Source organism: Periplaneta americana, chromosome 10 (genome assembly GCF_040183065.1).
Source record: "Periplaneta americana isolate PAMFEO1 chromosome 10, P.americana_PAMFEO1_priV1, whole genome shotgun sequence".
Classification (NCBI taxonomy): domain Eukaryota; kingdom Metazoa; phylum Arthropoda; class Insecta; order Blattodea; family Blattidae; genus Periplaneta; species Periplaneta americana.
The window spans coordinates 181,508,150-181,525,180 of NC_091126.1; the positions used below are offsets into that span (position 1 = coordinate 181,508,150).

The window sequence follows — 17,031 nt, forward strand, 5'->3', positions numbered from 1 at the left end:
GTAAAGCTGACTAATAATTTCAAGAGAAATTCCCTTGTCAACCCGCTTGAGGTATGTGGATATAAAAGGGAATAATTGAGCTGGAGTCTGGTAGAGTTCATGCATAGCTCAGTCGATCGAGCATTGGTGCATGCAGCCAAAGGTCTCGGGTTTGATACCAGGCCCTGGAACAATTTTCCCTTGAAATTGTTCACTGTCGATTACCTTCTATATTACTAGTAAGGATCGTAACAAAAACAACTTGTGCCACGTACTGTAACCGTCACTTGAGATATCACAAACTATGCTCAACCACCATATCCGCCAGATTTTGAAGTCCTGCAATTATTTCTTATTTTCAAAGGTAAAGTTGTTGCTGAAAGGAAAATACTTCATCCAAGGTACTGTGACGAGCTATCAATGGCTTCTTAACTGATCGTGTTAATTGTTGTTTTGAAGCTCATATACGCCTCTGTCACCATGCATGCCATATAAACATTTCACTTCTTTATTCTTACAATTTTAAGTTATTTCTCTGTGCTCTAAAGAGGGAATGCCGGATTAAGTCAAATCCATTTTACAGAGGAACAAAGAGAAAACAAAATGAGAAGAAATGAAAGCATGTTGTGTAGATCAGTTCCAATCAAATAAAACGGAATGTTCAAATCCACAACACTTCAATATTATTTTTAACAAACACTGCCCTAATACAGTAGAACCCCAATTATGTCACCCTATTAACTGACTGGCAGATTGTCCGACTGTCTTTCGCTCGCTCTTTTTTTTTTTTTTGATGCAAAATGAAATATGTGGTGCTGTACTCTATATTGTTGTTAGTGTTGTTTAGTCAGCTGTCTGAAGACAGGTCTGAACCTCACAAGTGATACCAACAAGGCACCACTTATGAGGCAACTAGGCCAGGAGATAATGAAGTAGTGTGGGTCCTTTCTCGAACTTGCTTTCAAAGATATGACCTAAGAACTTCCGCACAATTTATAGAAAACCCATGCACCATTCAGTACTTGTCCTACTGTTCCAGTGATCTTACTGCGTAACTTAGAGGTAAAATGTTTTCTACAGGTGTCAAAAGAAAACGAACGCGTTTGATAAGTATCTAAAAAGTACAAATAATTGAGTGGTTTGGGGAAAGGGAAACGGAAACCGTTACTCGTCACAAGACTGGCATTACAACTGTGCGCGAATAAATAAAATAAGAAAGAAAACGCGTTTGATAAATATCTAAAAAGTACAAATAATTGAGTGGTTTGGGGAAAGGGAAACGGAAACCGTTACTCGTCACGAGATTGGCATTACAACTGTGCGCGATTTAATAAAATAAAAAAAAAAAAAACTCGTTTGATAAATATCTAAAAAGTACAAATAATTGAGTGGTTTGGGGAAAGGGAAACGGAAACCGTTACTCGTCACGAGATTGGCATTACAACTGTGCGCGATTTAATAAAATAAAAAAAAAAAAACTCGTTTGATAAATATCTAAAAAGTACAAATAATTGAGTGGTTTGGGGAAAGGGAAACGGAAACCGTTACTCGTCACGAGATTGGCATTACAACTGTGCGCGATTTAATAAAATAAAAAAAAAAAAAACTCGTTTGATAAATATCTAAAAAGTACAAATAATTGAGTGGTTTGGGGAAAGGGAAACGGAAACCGTTACTCGTCACGAGATTGGCATTACAACTGTGCGCGATTTAATAAAATAAAAAAAATAAAAACTCGTTTGATAAATATCTAAAAAGTACAAATAATTGAGTGGTTTGGGGAAAGGGAAACGGAAACAGTTACTCGTCACAAGACTGGCATTACAACTGTGCGCGAATAAATAAAATAAGAAAGAAAACGCGTTTGATAAATATCTAAAAAGTACAAATAATTGAGTGGTTTGGGGAAAGGGAAACGGAAACAGTTACTCGTCACAAGACTGGCATTACAACTGTGCGCGAATAAATAAAATAAGAAAGAAAACGCGTTTGATAAATATCTAAAAAGTACAAATAATTGAGTGGTTTGGGGAAAGGGAAACGGAAACAGTTACTCGTCACAAGACTGGCATTACAACTGTGCGCGAATAAATAAAATAAGAAAGAAAACGCGTTTGATAAATATCTAAAAAGTACAAATAATTGAGTGGTTTGGGGAAAGGGAAACGGAAACAGTTACTCGTCACAAGACTGGCATTACAACTGTGCGCGAATAAATAAAATAAGAAAGAAAACGCGTTTGATAAATATCTAAAAAGTACAAATAATTGAGTGGTTTGGGGAAAGGGAAACGGAAACAGTTACTCGTCACAAGACTGGCATTACAACTGTGCGCGAATAAATAAAATAAGAAAGAAAACGCGTTTGATAAATATCTAAAAAGTACAAATAATTGAGTGGTTTGGGGAAAGGGAAACGGAAACAGTTACTCGTCACAAGACTGGCATTACAACTGTGCGCGAATAAATAAAATAAGAAAGAAAACGCGTTTGATAAATATCTAAAAAGTACAAATAATTGAGTGGTTTGGGGAAAGGGAAACGGAAACCGTTACTCGTCACGAGATTGACATTACAACTGTGCGTGATTTAATAAATAAAAAAAAACGCATTTGATAAGTATGTAAAAAGTACAAATAATTGAGCAGTTTGGGGAAAGGGAATCCATTATTCGTCACGAGATCGGCATGACAACTGTGTGCGATTTAATAAAAAAGGAAAACGCATTTGATAAGTATCTAAAAAGTGCAAATAATTGAGTGGTTTGGAGAAAGTGAAACTGTTACTCGTCCGGCATCAGAATACGAGAATGGCATTACAACTGTATGCAATTTAATAAAATCAGGGACAAAGTGTATATCCACTACATGAGACTACTATGCCTATCTTTCCTCAGACAGTCATCACAAGGAAAAACCAGACTTAAATTAGTGAACTTCTGATCCACTATCATGCTAAACACAACATCATGAATGAAATTACGAAAGTGTAAGTATTATGCACTTAATTTTTAAAAATATTTTATGGTACAAATTATCCGATTTTTTCAATTAACTGTTTGGTCCACCGCCTTCATTAAAATGGATAACACGGGTTCTACTGTATTGAACATATTAAAATAGCCTCCAATACTACCAAATAGCTATTGTGGGATTTTGATACTCACTTGTGCCAGGAAAATTGTACATTATCATAAGAAGTGTCTTGCAACTTATATCCATTACTCTGCTTTTGGTACTAAATCTGCATCTACTTTTTGTATTTTTTTACTTTTATGCTCGAACTTCCAAACAAATCTCAAAAGGTCCCAGTTCTAGACACACAGCTATACTCGCTAATATTAAACTTAAAATAATAATAATAATTTTGCTCCAATGTATTTCAAACCTAGTTGAAATTTCAAGGAAACTAAATTACGAGTCTACAGCGAACTGAGTCCATAATTGAAGAACCTCTGAATGAATCTGCACAGATCTAAAGAATTTTGTTAAAAAGTTTTGAACATGGTCAAAATTATATACAAAGAGAAATAATTAAAAATTACAAACCCTTATGGTGTACACAACTTGAAAACATGAAACATTTAGAGCAAAAACAAAAAGATTCAATAAATACCAAGAACTGGAGAAAATTAAGTGCTCAATTAAAAAAAAAAAAAAAAAAAAGAAATGAATACTATTAAAAGAAGGTATTTCAATAATTTTATACAACAGATAGCCAAAAAGCATACACATTTATACATAATAAAAAATGAAGATCACTCAAAAACTGCTTTTGTACATAGTATTAAACATCTTAAAAACGACAGTGAAACAGGCAACAATTTCAATCAACACTATGCTAATATTTACAAATTATGTACAAGTCCTGAAAAAGAATAAAATACAACTAAGAAAAAAAAAAAAGAATATATCAAGTTAATAACCCTTACTAACAAATGGCTTTTAAGGAACCCAGAGGTTCAATGCCACCCTCATACAAGCCCACTATCGATCCCTATCCTGAGTAAAATTAATCCAGTCTCTATCATCATATCCCACCTCCCTCAAATCCATTCTTGAAATAACAATTACAATAAAGAATTTATCATCAAAGAATTGAACAATGCTAATAATAACCATACCACTGATTGAGGTTCTGGCTGATAAGTACATCTATTATCAGACAATACATCTCACTTGACAATATGTGTCAGAGGAAGACAATTGTTTGTATCTATCTGAAGTCTGATTAGTGTAATATGTAGCTAATCGGCGATGTATGCAATGGAGAGGGAAAGGAACTGGCCACCCTACCCCATCATCTCCTGGCCTAGTTGCCTCATAAGTGGTGTCTTGTTGGTATCATTTGTGAGATTCAGACCTGTCTTTGGACAGTTGACTAAACAACAATAATAACCAAAGACTCAAAAAATCCCTCACTTTGTGCTTTCTTGGTTCAGAATTCACAGGAAATTCACTAATGAAGTAATGATTTGTAAGAAATTGCTGTTCTATGTCATTTTGGAACAGATACTGTAAACAATAATACTGATCATCCCATTCACTGCTAAAACTGTATTTTCGTGGCAGGTTCAGCCGTTATTAAAATCACTATATTAAAATAATAATTATTAATAGAAATACGGTACTCTACTATAATAATTAACATGCTGCTTGTTGTCACAATATACAACTAAGTGGAACTGCTTCTTGCAAGTGAACAGCCCATGGTAAGAAGATATTCTCTGAAGGGATGAAAGATGACTGGGGAGTACAGAAAATAGTGTGTTAGTGTGAAATTGAAGCATTACTCTCATGTTCAAAATAATTCATTAAATTTTTTAGTTAAAGTCAATGTCAGCACAGGGCAGAGTGACAAACAGTAACTTGGATTCTAACGACAACTTCCTCAACTGAAGAAAATTTTACTAATAAAAAAACACCCTTAGGGTTATTTGACACCGAATACTATTTAATTTTAAAAGGTGTTATTCAGCTAGTTTTTTTAGTGGGTTATTTTACGACGCTGTATCAACATCTTTGGTTATTTAGCGTCTGAATGAGATGGTGATAATGCCAGTGAAATGAGCCCGGGGTCCAGCACTGAAAGTTACCCAAGAAAAAACCTCAACCAGGTAACTTGCCCTGACTGGGATTTGAACCTGGGCCATTTGGTTTCGCAGCCAGACGTGCTAACCGTTACTCCACAGATGTGGACTCCATTCTTTTAAGCTTACAAAATTTCCTGTTTTGAACTGATAAATTTGATAAGTTTGCTATACTACCAGATTCAAAAGCAGCTATCATTACTACAGCAAAAGGCCTCAGGATTCTAAACTATTAATAAAATTACATAAAGGACTGGCACTTTATGAAAACAATAACAAAGTCAGAATATAACAATTAAAATTTACAATGCATCTAAAGCAAATGGGGGAAAAAATGGGAGATATATGCTGTACATACAGAGTGCAGAAAATTTACGTTGCAAAAGTCTGTGATGTGCAAGAGTAGATGTAAGATATTTATTTTTATTTTATTGGGTTATTTTACGACGCTGTATCAACATCTCAGGTTATTTAGCATCTGAATGAAATGGTGATAATGCCGGTGAAATGAGTCTGAAGTCCAGCACCGAAAGTTACCCAGCATTTGCTCGTATTGGGTTGAGGGAAAACACCGGAAAAAACCTCAACCAGATAACTTGCCCCGACCGGGATTCGAACCCGGGCCACCTGGTTTCGCAGCCAGACGCGTTGACCATTACTCCACAGGTGTGGACAGATGTGAGATAGGAAATTGGTAATTACAGTTGTAGAGCCTGGTTGTTTGGTGAAGTTTAAATTCACCACCACTAAACTGCGTCCATAAATAACAGGGGGCGACGAATCATACCACAGACATGTTTGTACACAGTATGACCAGGCATGCACATGGCCCGTGGTGGAGCAAGAGGAATCAATGACACATCGCATGTGAGAGGATCAGACATAATGCTGGTCACAAACGATTGGTACGAACTCCAGAGTTTGGTGAAGGAATTTTGCGTGAGTTTGAAGAAGAACCGTCAACAAGTACGCCATGGACTAGTGTACAATGTTTTACATGAATAAAGATGGCATCCATTCCATCCACACCAAGCGCAATCTCTGCATCCAGGCTGCTGCTCAGGTGCTGTGTTAGATCAGACATTGGAGAGGAGTACAATCATACCTAGGCAGAAAGAAACTCCCATGCTATTCTTGGAGTATAATTTACAGAATTGATGCAAGATGTTCCATTGCACAGTCGTGAATCCAACATGATGGTGCTCCATCTCACTGTGATATGCATGTGTGACATCACCTCAATGGATTAGCAGAGAACTCGTTGCTTGGCACCACAATCTCCAGACCTCATTCCTGTGGACTTGTTCCTGAGGGGAATGGTATACTCTGACCCTGTTGAGTTGGAAGAGAAACTCATTGTCTGCATTGCAGCAGCTTTGCAAGTCACGAGGAATCTTCAATCGAACCCACCACTGTCTAATCCGAAGATGTACACTGTGTGTGAGCTTATTGCGTGAGTTTCAGTTTCATTTTCAGTGCAGTATCTAGAAGACTAATTTCTATGGCTTCCTATCTCAAACTGTTTGTTTAGGTCTATTCTTTCATGTCACAGAGTTTTGCAACAATTTTTCTGCACCCTGTATAATTTAATAGCTGAACATTCACGAAAATCTGCGTTGGCTACATTGAGATTACTTACAGGCCGTGACTGCCTCAATATGCACTTACACAGAATCTCCTACATGCCTTTCCTATAATCTTAATGAAGATATGGGTCAAGATTATAATTTTCACTGTTCACTTTTACACAGTTTTCCAGTGTTCTTAAAAATAAAACAAAATTATGTTTTATTTAAAGATGCTTGCAACTGCCGAGGTTTTATCAGCATGGCCGGTGTGTTGGAATTTTGTCTTGCAGGAATTCTTTTATATGGCAGTAAATGTACTGACATAAGCCTACTTAAATGCCATCGATCTAGACTGGAAGAGAACCCGCAACCTCAGACACAGAAGGCCAGCACTCCAGTGTTCCTGCCAAATATTGGAGTGCAAGAGTGAATGATATAGTTAGCTGTTTAACAAGCAACCTTATCTTAATGTGTTAGATAAAATGAGTACATTCCTCATCTCTGGAACTATCCATTATTTTATACTTCTTTTCCTAATAGCTTTAAATAGCTCTCTCACTAATAGAAATTTCATTTAGCGGGGCAAATCCATTATGAATTTTGGACGGTTCCCTTCTGAGTAACCTACTGTAAGTTAGGATAGATTAGATCTTTATTCTGTGTTTATTTTTTTCAGATATAAACCCTAGTTCCATTAATTTTATAGTTCGTAATCCATATTCAAATGTTTGTTGGTTGGTTTCTAATGTCAAACAACTGACATTGAAGTCTTTGGCTCTTATTGTACTGGTCTCAGCATAATTGATAGGCACGTCGTATCATTACATAAGTACAATTATTTCACAAACGGCTCGTGACGAGCAAGATTTATAAATTGACATGTTCCCACTATTCTCCAATAAATTATCATCTCTCACTAAATAGTTGAGAACAGAATAATGACAATATGGACATAGAATTTTGACTTTATTTGTGACAAAGTATCTACTAAATGGGATCAATGGCTTTACTTTAGCAATGGAAACAGCACTTACGACATTTCTTGACTAAATAAATTCATTACTCTTGATCTGGGTCCAGAGCTGTTACGTCACTGAACCATGAAGCAGTGTGCTAGTTCAGATTTCACTTACAGAGAGTTTGCAAGCCACGCTGCTCCCAAACATAGGCACTTGTTCACGTTCAATCTGTGTCCAAGCTGCATCATTGCCGACCAAAGCAATAGCAGGAGCTTTGTGTCGCGTCATGGTATCGACTTCAGCTACGCTGAATCCACACGAACCATCTCCATAGAGTACCCACACTTCTGCATCTGGCCGGCAGAGTTTTGCACCCAATGCAAAACCACCACCTACACCAAGAGTGCCAAAGGCACCGGGATCCAACCAGCTTAATGGTGCACGGGGCCTAAAATATGGAGATATCATGCACTTCAAAATCTATTCTCTCCAATACAATTAAAAATACTTTGAGTGTTTTCATAATACTAAGATATGATCATATCAATGTTATATAAAATGCAAATGTCCTTATGAATGCAGTATCAAATCTCCATACTGGAAATATTGTACGCTGAACACAAATAAGATTGTGCACACGCTTCATAGCACAAATGACAAATGCTACATGTGAAACATCATGTTCTAAGCGTCTGCTGGCGGAGATTACTTGTACATATATGCTCGGCATCCTATTCCCCCCCCTCCGCAAAAAAGGAACAAAATTATATTAATTTATTGATATTATTATATTTTTTGTCACTGCCCCAAAGGAAAGTCAGTTGGTATGTTTGAGTGTGGTTGCAGGCCTCTCCCCACCTCTAAGAAAAAAAGAAGAGAAAATAAAATATAGGTCAGTCTTGAGTCTATATTTCGGTCTCTATGGAAGGAAAAAAAAAACCAATGAAAACAAAATAAAAACCTCTCAGTCTAGTTTCCTGCTCTGTGCTGGATCTGTAAATGACAAGATCATTCCCAAGTGTGCAAAACCATCAACCAGACACACTCTTTGTTAGCAGGTCGGGATTTCTAGTCTTCGTTCAGGTCAGGTGAATTTGGGGGCCAAGTTATCACCTGATCTTTTGCTTCTCTGTACAACATTTCTGAACCACTACTGAAATATGGAATATTTAAAGCATCTGCTGTAGTGAGGTAAGTCAAATTATTATTTTTTAATTCCATTTATTTATTAACCCTTAAACTGGAAGAACTCTATGTCTCACACTGTTATTTCTCGAACCGCGAGGGACTGCAAAGAAAATGACTAACACAATATACATATTATATTTGTTATTATTGTATAATTTTGCTTGAAATTATATTTTCCTACCAAAACCTTTCCTGTCATTTTATTAAAATTATAGCATAAATTTAAATACTGTATCCTATAGGTTACTTCAATTTAGGGGTTAATGATAGCTGTTCTTTTTTTCTGTATCTTATGCTATCACATGCTGGGAGTCAGCAAGCCGGAACTACGTAATGTAAAGATTATATAGGTGATGATTTACAACTATAACAATCATAAAATTAAGAAAACAGAATTGTTAAAATATTAAGCGAACACTCAAAATACTAAAAATATATATAGATAAATAAAAATCACCTTAGTACGTAAGCTGCAGTGCCAACAAAATCCCCTCCATCAGCAATCAATACAGCATTATCAGGCAAACATTTCTCTAATTGAAACAGCAGCTTCAATGGATTTAAATACTTATTTGCTGGTTCCAATGACATCTAAAAGAACAAAATGAAGCAATAATTTCAATATTTCAGATTATCAACATAACAAGGAATCTTAATACTTCGAAACTTAAACTATGAGTAAAATATTGGAGTAGTAAAATAAAAAGAACTCATTAAAAACTGTGCATTGTATAGTGATAGCAAACTTAGTAATTTCTTCACTGAAGTCTCTGAATGCAGCACACTGAATAACTATGCATGATACTTGATATATTCTTTGTTGGTGAGAATGGCAAATATTGCGAAAAATGTTTAGTCAAACCTACTGACGCACACGTACCAACAGAGAGCTGAACATTTGGCACTCCATCTCTTAAACATAATCCAACAACCAATGTGAGACAAGTGCTTCCTCCTACCGGCGGGTAGTAGAAACTTTATTGAAACATGCTGAAATCTGATCCCGAGAAGTTATAAATTAACAGTGAAACCTAAAGGAAATGATCAGTCACCTGAATCAATTAAGATGCATCTGACAAGGAAAGTACCCCAGTCCGTAAGGCTAAAACCGACTGGAAACGCATTTAAAATATAATGTCATACCTGTTCGAATAACTATCAATGCCATTCATCAGTAAAACTACATGTGCAGCCGCTAGTGCCTTCTGAAGGTTAGCATACTAACCTTGCTGCATCATAGCTGTACAGACAGTACGAGCGAGACTGCTGTGGTGTTCGGTAGTGAAGTGCATGTACCAATGGCAGACATGAGTAGGCTGAAGCCAATTAATCCTTTGAACGTTGTTTACCTGCTGCGCGAAAAGGTACCTCGAACTTACACACTAGCTAATGAGGATGTAATTGGAGTGGAGGCTGAGTCATTTGCATGCATGTTACATGACATAATGCAAAAATACTACGGAAATACATACCAACACATTGGATGGGAATAGTGATTGTGAGTCTGACGGCGGAGAAGAAACAGCACATGGGTATGAGAGTTCCAACAGCAAATGAAGGAACTGCAAGTCACCCCTAAAATGTGCTACAGTGTATTGATGACCTAACATTGGACAGTATTTATGAGGATTATTTTAATCGTGGTTACAATTCTTAAAGGAAACTAATGAACCATGAAATCTGCATTCGTTCAAAATCCAAGAGCAAGATAATTTTAGATTATGTGACGTGCAAAAGGCAAGACCCAGGCCACTTCAAAAAACATAAAAATTGAAGGCTGTAAAAGAGTCTATAAGAGCACAGTTTGACAGAGCCAGAAACTATGATCAGTAGTCCACTACTGGCACATTCAAGTGTGGACTCTGGAAACTGCTAGAGCAATTGCTCTGGACAATTTTAAAGCTTCTTTGCACTTCGTCAGTGGCTTCAAAGAAAAATATAACATTTCGTCCCGGCATATCACTACGTTCATGGCTCGCAAAGAGATAGAAGGAAACCATATTATTAGGCAGAGAGCAAAAACATGTTCATTAAAGACAAAAACATAGAATAGTGGAATAGTGACCAGAGCCAATTTTTTTATGAACTATCGTCCTCTTCAACACTATCACACACAGGTGAAAAATCAACAGCTGGTGTGGTACAGTCTGTTCATAGCTCCACACAGAGTTACACAATAGATGTGGCTGTGTCCATGGATGGTAGATTAGCGAACAAGCTTTACATTTCTTAGCAGAAAACACAGGGGATGTTTGGTCTGCAGGTTGCAAAGAAACTAGCAGCAATGTGTCCACGGAACATCCATGTTGAAGCAAGTAGAAGTTGAGACGGTTCCTCGTATAGGATAAGGAGATTTTCATTAGATTAGTATTTCGTGTTAATATTCTTATATGGATAGGATGCGCGGACGTGTAAGTTAGTTTCAAAATCTGAGACGGAAGTAACAGGTGGACAGGAAGGCCGAAAGGAAGCCAGGCTGACAGGAAACATGTGTCCAGGCGTGGAGTTGACTGATGAGGGAATGTATGGACTTTGCCTGCGGGTGGTCAGTAAGATGACGCCAAGCCAGGTTCCAAAAGAGATGATCTGGTATATGTCAGAGAATTGTCAGGACGCCGGAAGTAGGAGATGTTCTAGTTAACGAACAATTTTTGAAGAACGCGTCTTAAGTGACGTAAGTGTAATCATGGCCAATCAGGATTCTTAATAGAGACACGTGATATATAGATAGGAGGGCGAAATTCTATGTTTGGTGGTTGGAAGTAGGGGATAGATTTGACAGATAAACAGAAGGCATATAGAACGCGTACGGAGAAGTTGCACTCCACATATTCTCGGCAAACCTAACTCGGAAGTATAACAATTTACGGACTTAGAATTTTTTAGTGGGTGTAGTAAGAAGTCGTGTGTTGCATTATTATTATAAGTCTGAATTCTTTCCTCTCATCACGTTATCAACTGTCCGTTTTATTACTGGTGTTTTATAGTACAAAATATATAATTACGTGAACTCAGAAATTAGTATACCAACTTGCGGGAAGTGAGAGCGAGATATTATACACTTGGACGCGCATTTCTGCTAATCTGAAACGAACACTTAATAATAATAATAAACGCTTTCATAGTTCTTACCAACAACTTCTGGTGTGCGCCTACATCATTTCAACCTACGAGCACGTCTCCCAAACCCCATGTCCCGACCGTTTTGCAGCTGACCTGGGAACCTCATCCTCTACCGGAGTAATCTCGAGGAGGCTGGCGCCCAAATTAATCAGTGTACGTAGTTAATTATTGACATCGACGTGCCATCCTCGAGATACTTTCCATATATGACGGAGCTGGCAGCCGAGGGCGACGACGACCAACAACGACGACGACCGCATCAAAGTGTAAAAATGACCAAAGAGCACATGAAAAGCTTTTTACATTTGATCCTACATTAGTGACATATATGAAGAGTCCACTGTAAGAATGATGGATGTCAATTGGAATACATTTTGCAGGAGAAGCAATTGAAAGTTTGAAATGCTTAGCGCTCAAAGCTTAACTGTGATTTCCGATCATTACTGGACAATGACTATCAGTGTTAATGCCATATAACTCTCTACGTACATTCTATATGTCTTAAGCTATGCATTGACAGTCTTGGTTCATTTTCGACAAGATAGTGACATCCATCATTCTTGCAGTGGACTCTTCATATATCTCTAAAGAAAAGGAAATAGTGTAATTAAAATCTTCTAACAAGTCAAGCACAGAAATAATTCCAGTATTTATTAGAAACTTCAGTTTTCAACAAATCTTTAACATGATGAATCTTTAACACATTCAGATATTTTTCCCTCCCGTAACACATAAAATAATATTCAACTCCAGTGTTACTGTCAATCCCAAAAAAAAAACGAAAGATGGTTTTTAATTAAATACAATTGACTTGACATACTCTGGAATAAATTGTGACGAAGTCTCAGGTAGTGAAATTTTAAGGATTGATGTGATGCTGTAAGTCAGACCATTCCAAGTGGGCAGCCCCCGTGATGCCCCGTGGCTGCCCTGGGTTTGCTGGAGCCATGCCAAGCCCCGGAGGGAGACAGTGAATGAGTGGGAAAGAGACGGAATACCGATCGCTGAGAGGGTTGCACGCTGCAAGAGGTAGAGTGAGGTATATATATGGATGGCACATTTTATGACACATAGAAAGAATTCAAGAATTATAACAATTGGTCATTACAAAATAATACAACAAAATAAAATTGTCCTTTTTTTCTGTAGTTAGGAAGACAATAATGACATTTCTTTGATTTCTTTCCCTTTCAGCTATATCAGGGAAAATTGTTTGAGTAGAATGAATGCATAACATGGCTTCCAACACAACATCGGACAAACATGACCTAGTTTTACTCTTATTCAGGTTCATGACTGAGAATATGTGTTCGCGAAGGTATATACAGACAAACATAACAATTAACTTGCATGTCAATACATGGATAAATGGAAACTCCTTTTGTTCCAAGTTCTTATAAAATGCAACGAGGTTGCCTGGAATACTGTAATATTTATCTTTCAAAATTGTGTGACACTGAAGCCTTGTCATTTCTCTTTGGAATTTGACTGGAACCTGCTCAACATTTACAGAAAAGAGCGTCATGAAAATGTTCACAAAGTTTCTACACGCGGCGACAGATTGTTTGTGGAGAGAGACTAATTGACTCAATTAACGTCACCAGGAAAGGACACAATATCTCTGAAGTTGAAATCATGCACTCCTTTACAAACATTCCTTCCGTAAAAGGCTGGCTACTTTTGGCGATATTTAGGACAACAATATAGCTTGCATGGACAGCTCTTTTGGAACTTGACTCAATGTGCTGCGAAAGAAAGGGAAAAATAATTTTTAATGACTTCACCACTATACGAAAAATACATACATAGTTAAACGGACAGAAAATCCTTTAACAGTTTAACAAACGTTTTTATAATAATTCCCATATATTGTTGATAACTGTTCAAAATAAACTTACTATAACATAACCATTAATTTAATGATATTGCCCTTAGAATACTTAATTAGTTGAAATGATATTTATTTCGTCATAAGAAGACTGCATTTCGACCTTTAGTTTCGTTATTAATGGCTTCCTCTCTTCGCCGATAATATGAGCGTGGGTATCAGAATGTTTAACTTCAAAGTGACGCTTAATGCTGTAAGGTTTTGTCGTACATTGATATGACATATTAAACACTGAACATTGTTGTCATCAGATTAGACAAGATACAAGTCCTTCCAAGAGCAGTTAAATCCTGAACTGACTATCGATGCACTTCTCTTCATTCTTATTCAAACTAGTTAAACACAACAAACAATAGTACACCATATGGATGAATGAATGATTGAACGCATAATCCAGCAATGCATGCAGAATATCATCGAACAAATGAGTAAAATTGATGATCGTATGCATTCGTACATCACCACAGCTGCAGTGACAGAGAGGAGTGGGGGGCCGCCCAGGGCGCCCTAGCCCTCAAACGCTGTGTTGGAATGGTCTGCTCTAAGTCCTATTTGTTTTCTGGCTGAAGTGTGTTCCACAGTTCACCTAAAATACAACACTTCACAGCCAAATCTACATCTGAATTAATAATTCACTTCATCATACCTTAAGATTCTGTTCTTCTTTGACTTCATCCCTATCTCGAAGCTGTTGAATCCAATCAGGTGAACACTTGAAGTCCATTAGATACAAGGATAATTCTTGCAGGAAGGATCCTACATCTGCACATACTGCCAATTCAGGTTTCCAGAACATGTCGGAGTTCTGAAAAAGTACATATTATTTTATCTCAATATAAAATGTCATCACAACTATTGTAGTCACACAGCTTTGCTATGAGAATTTGGAAAAAGGAATGCGTATGCTCCATGTACACTAATTACCTCACTGTAACTGGAATGGTGAAATTACACCATTATGAATACTTTACTTACTTATGGCTTTTAAGGAACCCGGAGGTTCATTGTCGCCCTCACATAAGCCCGCCATCGGTCCCTATCCTGAGCAAGATTAATTCAGTCTCTACAATCATATCCCACCTTGCTCAAATCCATTTTAATATTATCCTCCCATCTACGTCTCGACCTCCCCAAAGATCTTTTTCCCTCTGGCCTCTCAACTAACACTCTATATGCATATCTGGATTCGCCATTACATGCTACATGCCCTGCCCATCTCAAACAATAACAATATAACAATAACAATAACAATAAAAAAGGAAATTATTGTAAAAATAATGTATTGAGAAGAGAAAAAATCTAGCCTCTTGTTATGTTCGGTAATTTATTCTCAAAAACAAAATACAGACTGTGAGAAGCATAATGAGTTGTAACTTTGTTATACTTCCATAAAACAGGTTCAGAATTCGTCGCATCAGTTCAGGATACCATACAAGAATTCTATCTTATTAAGAAAGTGGTATGAACAGTTCGGAAATTAATTTCAGATTTTGCATAGAAAACTGGAATGTGGAGCAATTTATTTGTCAATCCTTAATCTGTTAAAAGCAATGCAGGTCCGTTTCAAAGAAATGCAAAGATAGAGGAACCTACTTACTGAGAAAGTGGACATCATGGACTGAAACACAAAATATATTGTTGCTATGAAGCAGTTTTAGATATGTAAACATTGACGAAACATGAATTGATGATAAAATCATGATTTGTAAATGATGACAGGAGGCGATGTGGAAGGTATAAAAGCATGGGAAAGTATATAGAAGGAATTCATTGTTATACAAATGAGTATCTGTCTGAGCCTAAGTTAGTTTACAGAGGTGGGATATCCATGGCAGACTATAAATTGTAATAACTTCAACAATGGACACAAAATAAGTTCTGATTAATTTCCATGAAAAATAAATTTTATAATGGAAAACTCTCCATATCTTTACAAGTAGAAGAACTACCTACCATGTATGCTGTTATGGTTACAAAGTGGAGTGGACTGTAATGTAATTGTGAGTAGAGCTACATTTCTCAACTTATTAAGTCTCCATAAATCAAAGAGAACCGAGTGTCCTGCTGCCCTATAACTATCACCTCAACGGCCTAAAGCAAAGTAAAACATTTCATTCACGATAAAGAAAATGACGGAAGATATTACATGATTAACTTGAAAAGACTTTCTGCTTTTACAGCAGAGGATTGGTGTTGTGTGCTGGAGACATGTTACCACATCGGAGGAGCAATACCTACAAAAGGCTGGCCATTGACTAAATAATCGATTTAGGCCCCACAATCTGCTGTCATGGATTTAATGATACCAGTCACAACAAGCTCAAGCACTGCATGCAGTCAATCGCCCCCATTCTGGGTAAAAGCAACCGCCAACAAACCACCTCTGTTCCTATGATGACTGGGCTTCATATCAGAGAAGCTAGGATATGCATTTGAAACACCAGAGGCCTTAGATGGATTTTCAGGAAGCTATTAACATAATATATAAGCTTTTGTCATCTGCAACCTATGTAAATTTTAGTTACACAGACTTAAGAATTTACAGATAAACTATGAGAAGCTGTAGCAGACACACTTAAGCTGCATCTGCACGGTCCAATTTTCCATATGTGTACACATGCAATCTGGGAAGAATAATGACACAAAAGTTTAAAACTCGCGTTCAATTAAGATGCGCCAGTTTGAATGTTATCACTGCGTGTATATATATATTAATTAATATTAAATATCAATCTTAAATACATAAAGTTGAAATGTGTAGATGCACCTTTACTGACTGGGATCCTTGCCGATAGGTTCATAGTCGCCAGTGACATCAGAGTGAAGCATGCTTATTTGGAACAATCAGGGAGACAGACTTTTTAAAAAATTCACAGGAAACAGATTCGTCATGATGACATGCCTACCAGATGCTGCTGATCGGATTGCTGGCACACAGTCACACTGTTAGCTGGTGAGGAGGTAGTGGGTTTTCAGCTCTCTCGGAAGATTCTTGTTCTGGAGTTTCTGCTTCATGAAGGGAAGCACAATGGCCAATCCTAGATCCTTCAAGTAGTCCTCTTGTATTTTTCCGTTGCTTCTTTCATTCGGAAACGGCATATGAGACTATGATGAGTTGATTGCACCTTGGTCCAGCATTCTATAAAAAAGTCTCAGTGGCCACATCTTCTTTTTCTTGCCGTAGTATACAGATGACATAACTGATCAAAGGTGTTCATACCTTCTTTTGTTTCATTGT

The 17,031-nt window shown here is 37.1% G+C and overlaps 1 protein-coding gene across 2 annotated transcripts in view; it reads right to left on the minus strand.

Annotated features, from left to right (window-relative positions):
* The window catches only part of LOC138708222 (2-hydroxyacyl-CoA lyase 2-like), a 67,688-nt gene that overhangs the window by 3,426 nt on the left and 47,231 nt on the right, over nt 1–17,031 (minus strand). For both annotated transcript variants that reach the window (XM_069838554.1, XM_069838553.1), the window contains 3 exons: nt 14,440–14,598; nt 9,240–9,373; nt 7,769–8,042 (listed from right to left, as the gene is read on the minus strand). In XM_069838554.1, the coding sequence (XP_069694655.1) occupies nt 7,769–8,042; nt 9,240–9,373; nt 14,440–14,598 (567 nt within the window). The remainder of the gene's footprint in view (nt 1–7,768; nt 8,043–9,239; nt 9,374–14,439; nt 14,599–17,031) is intronic.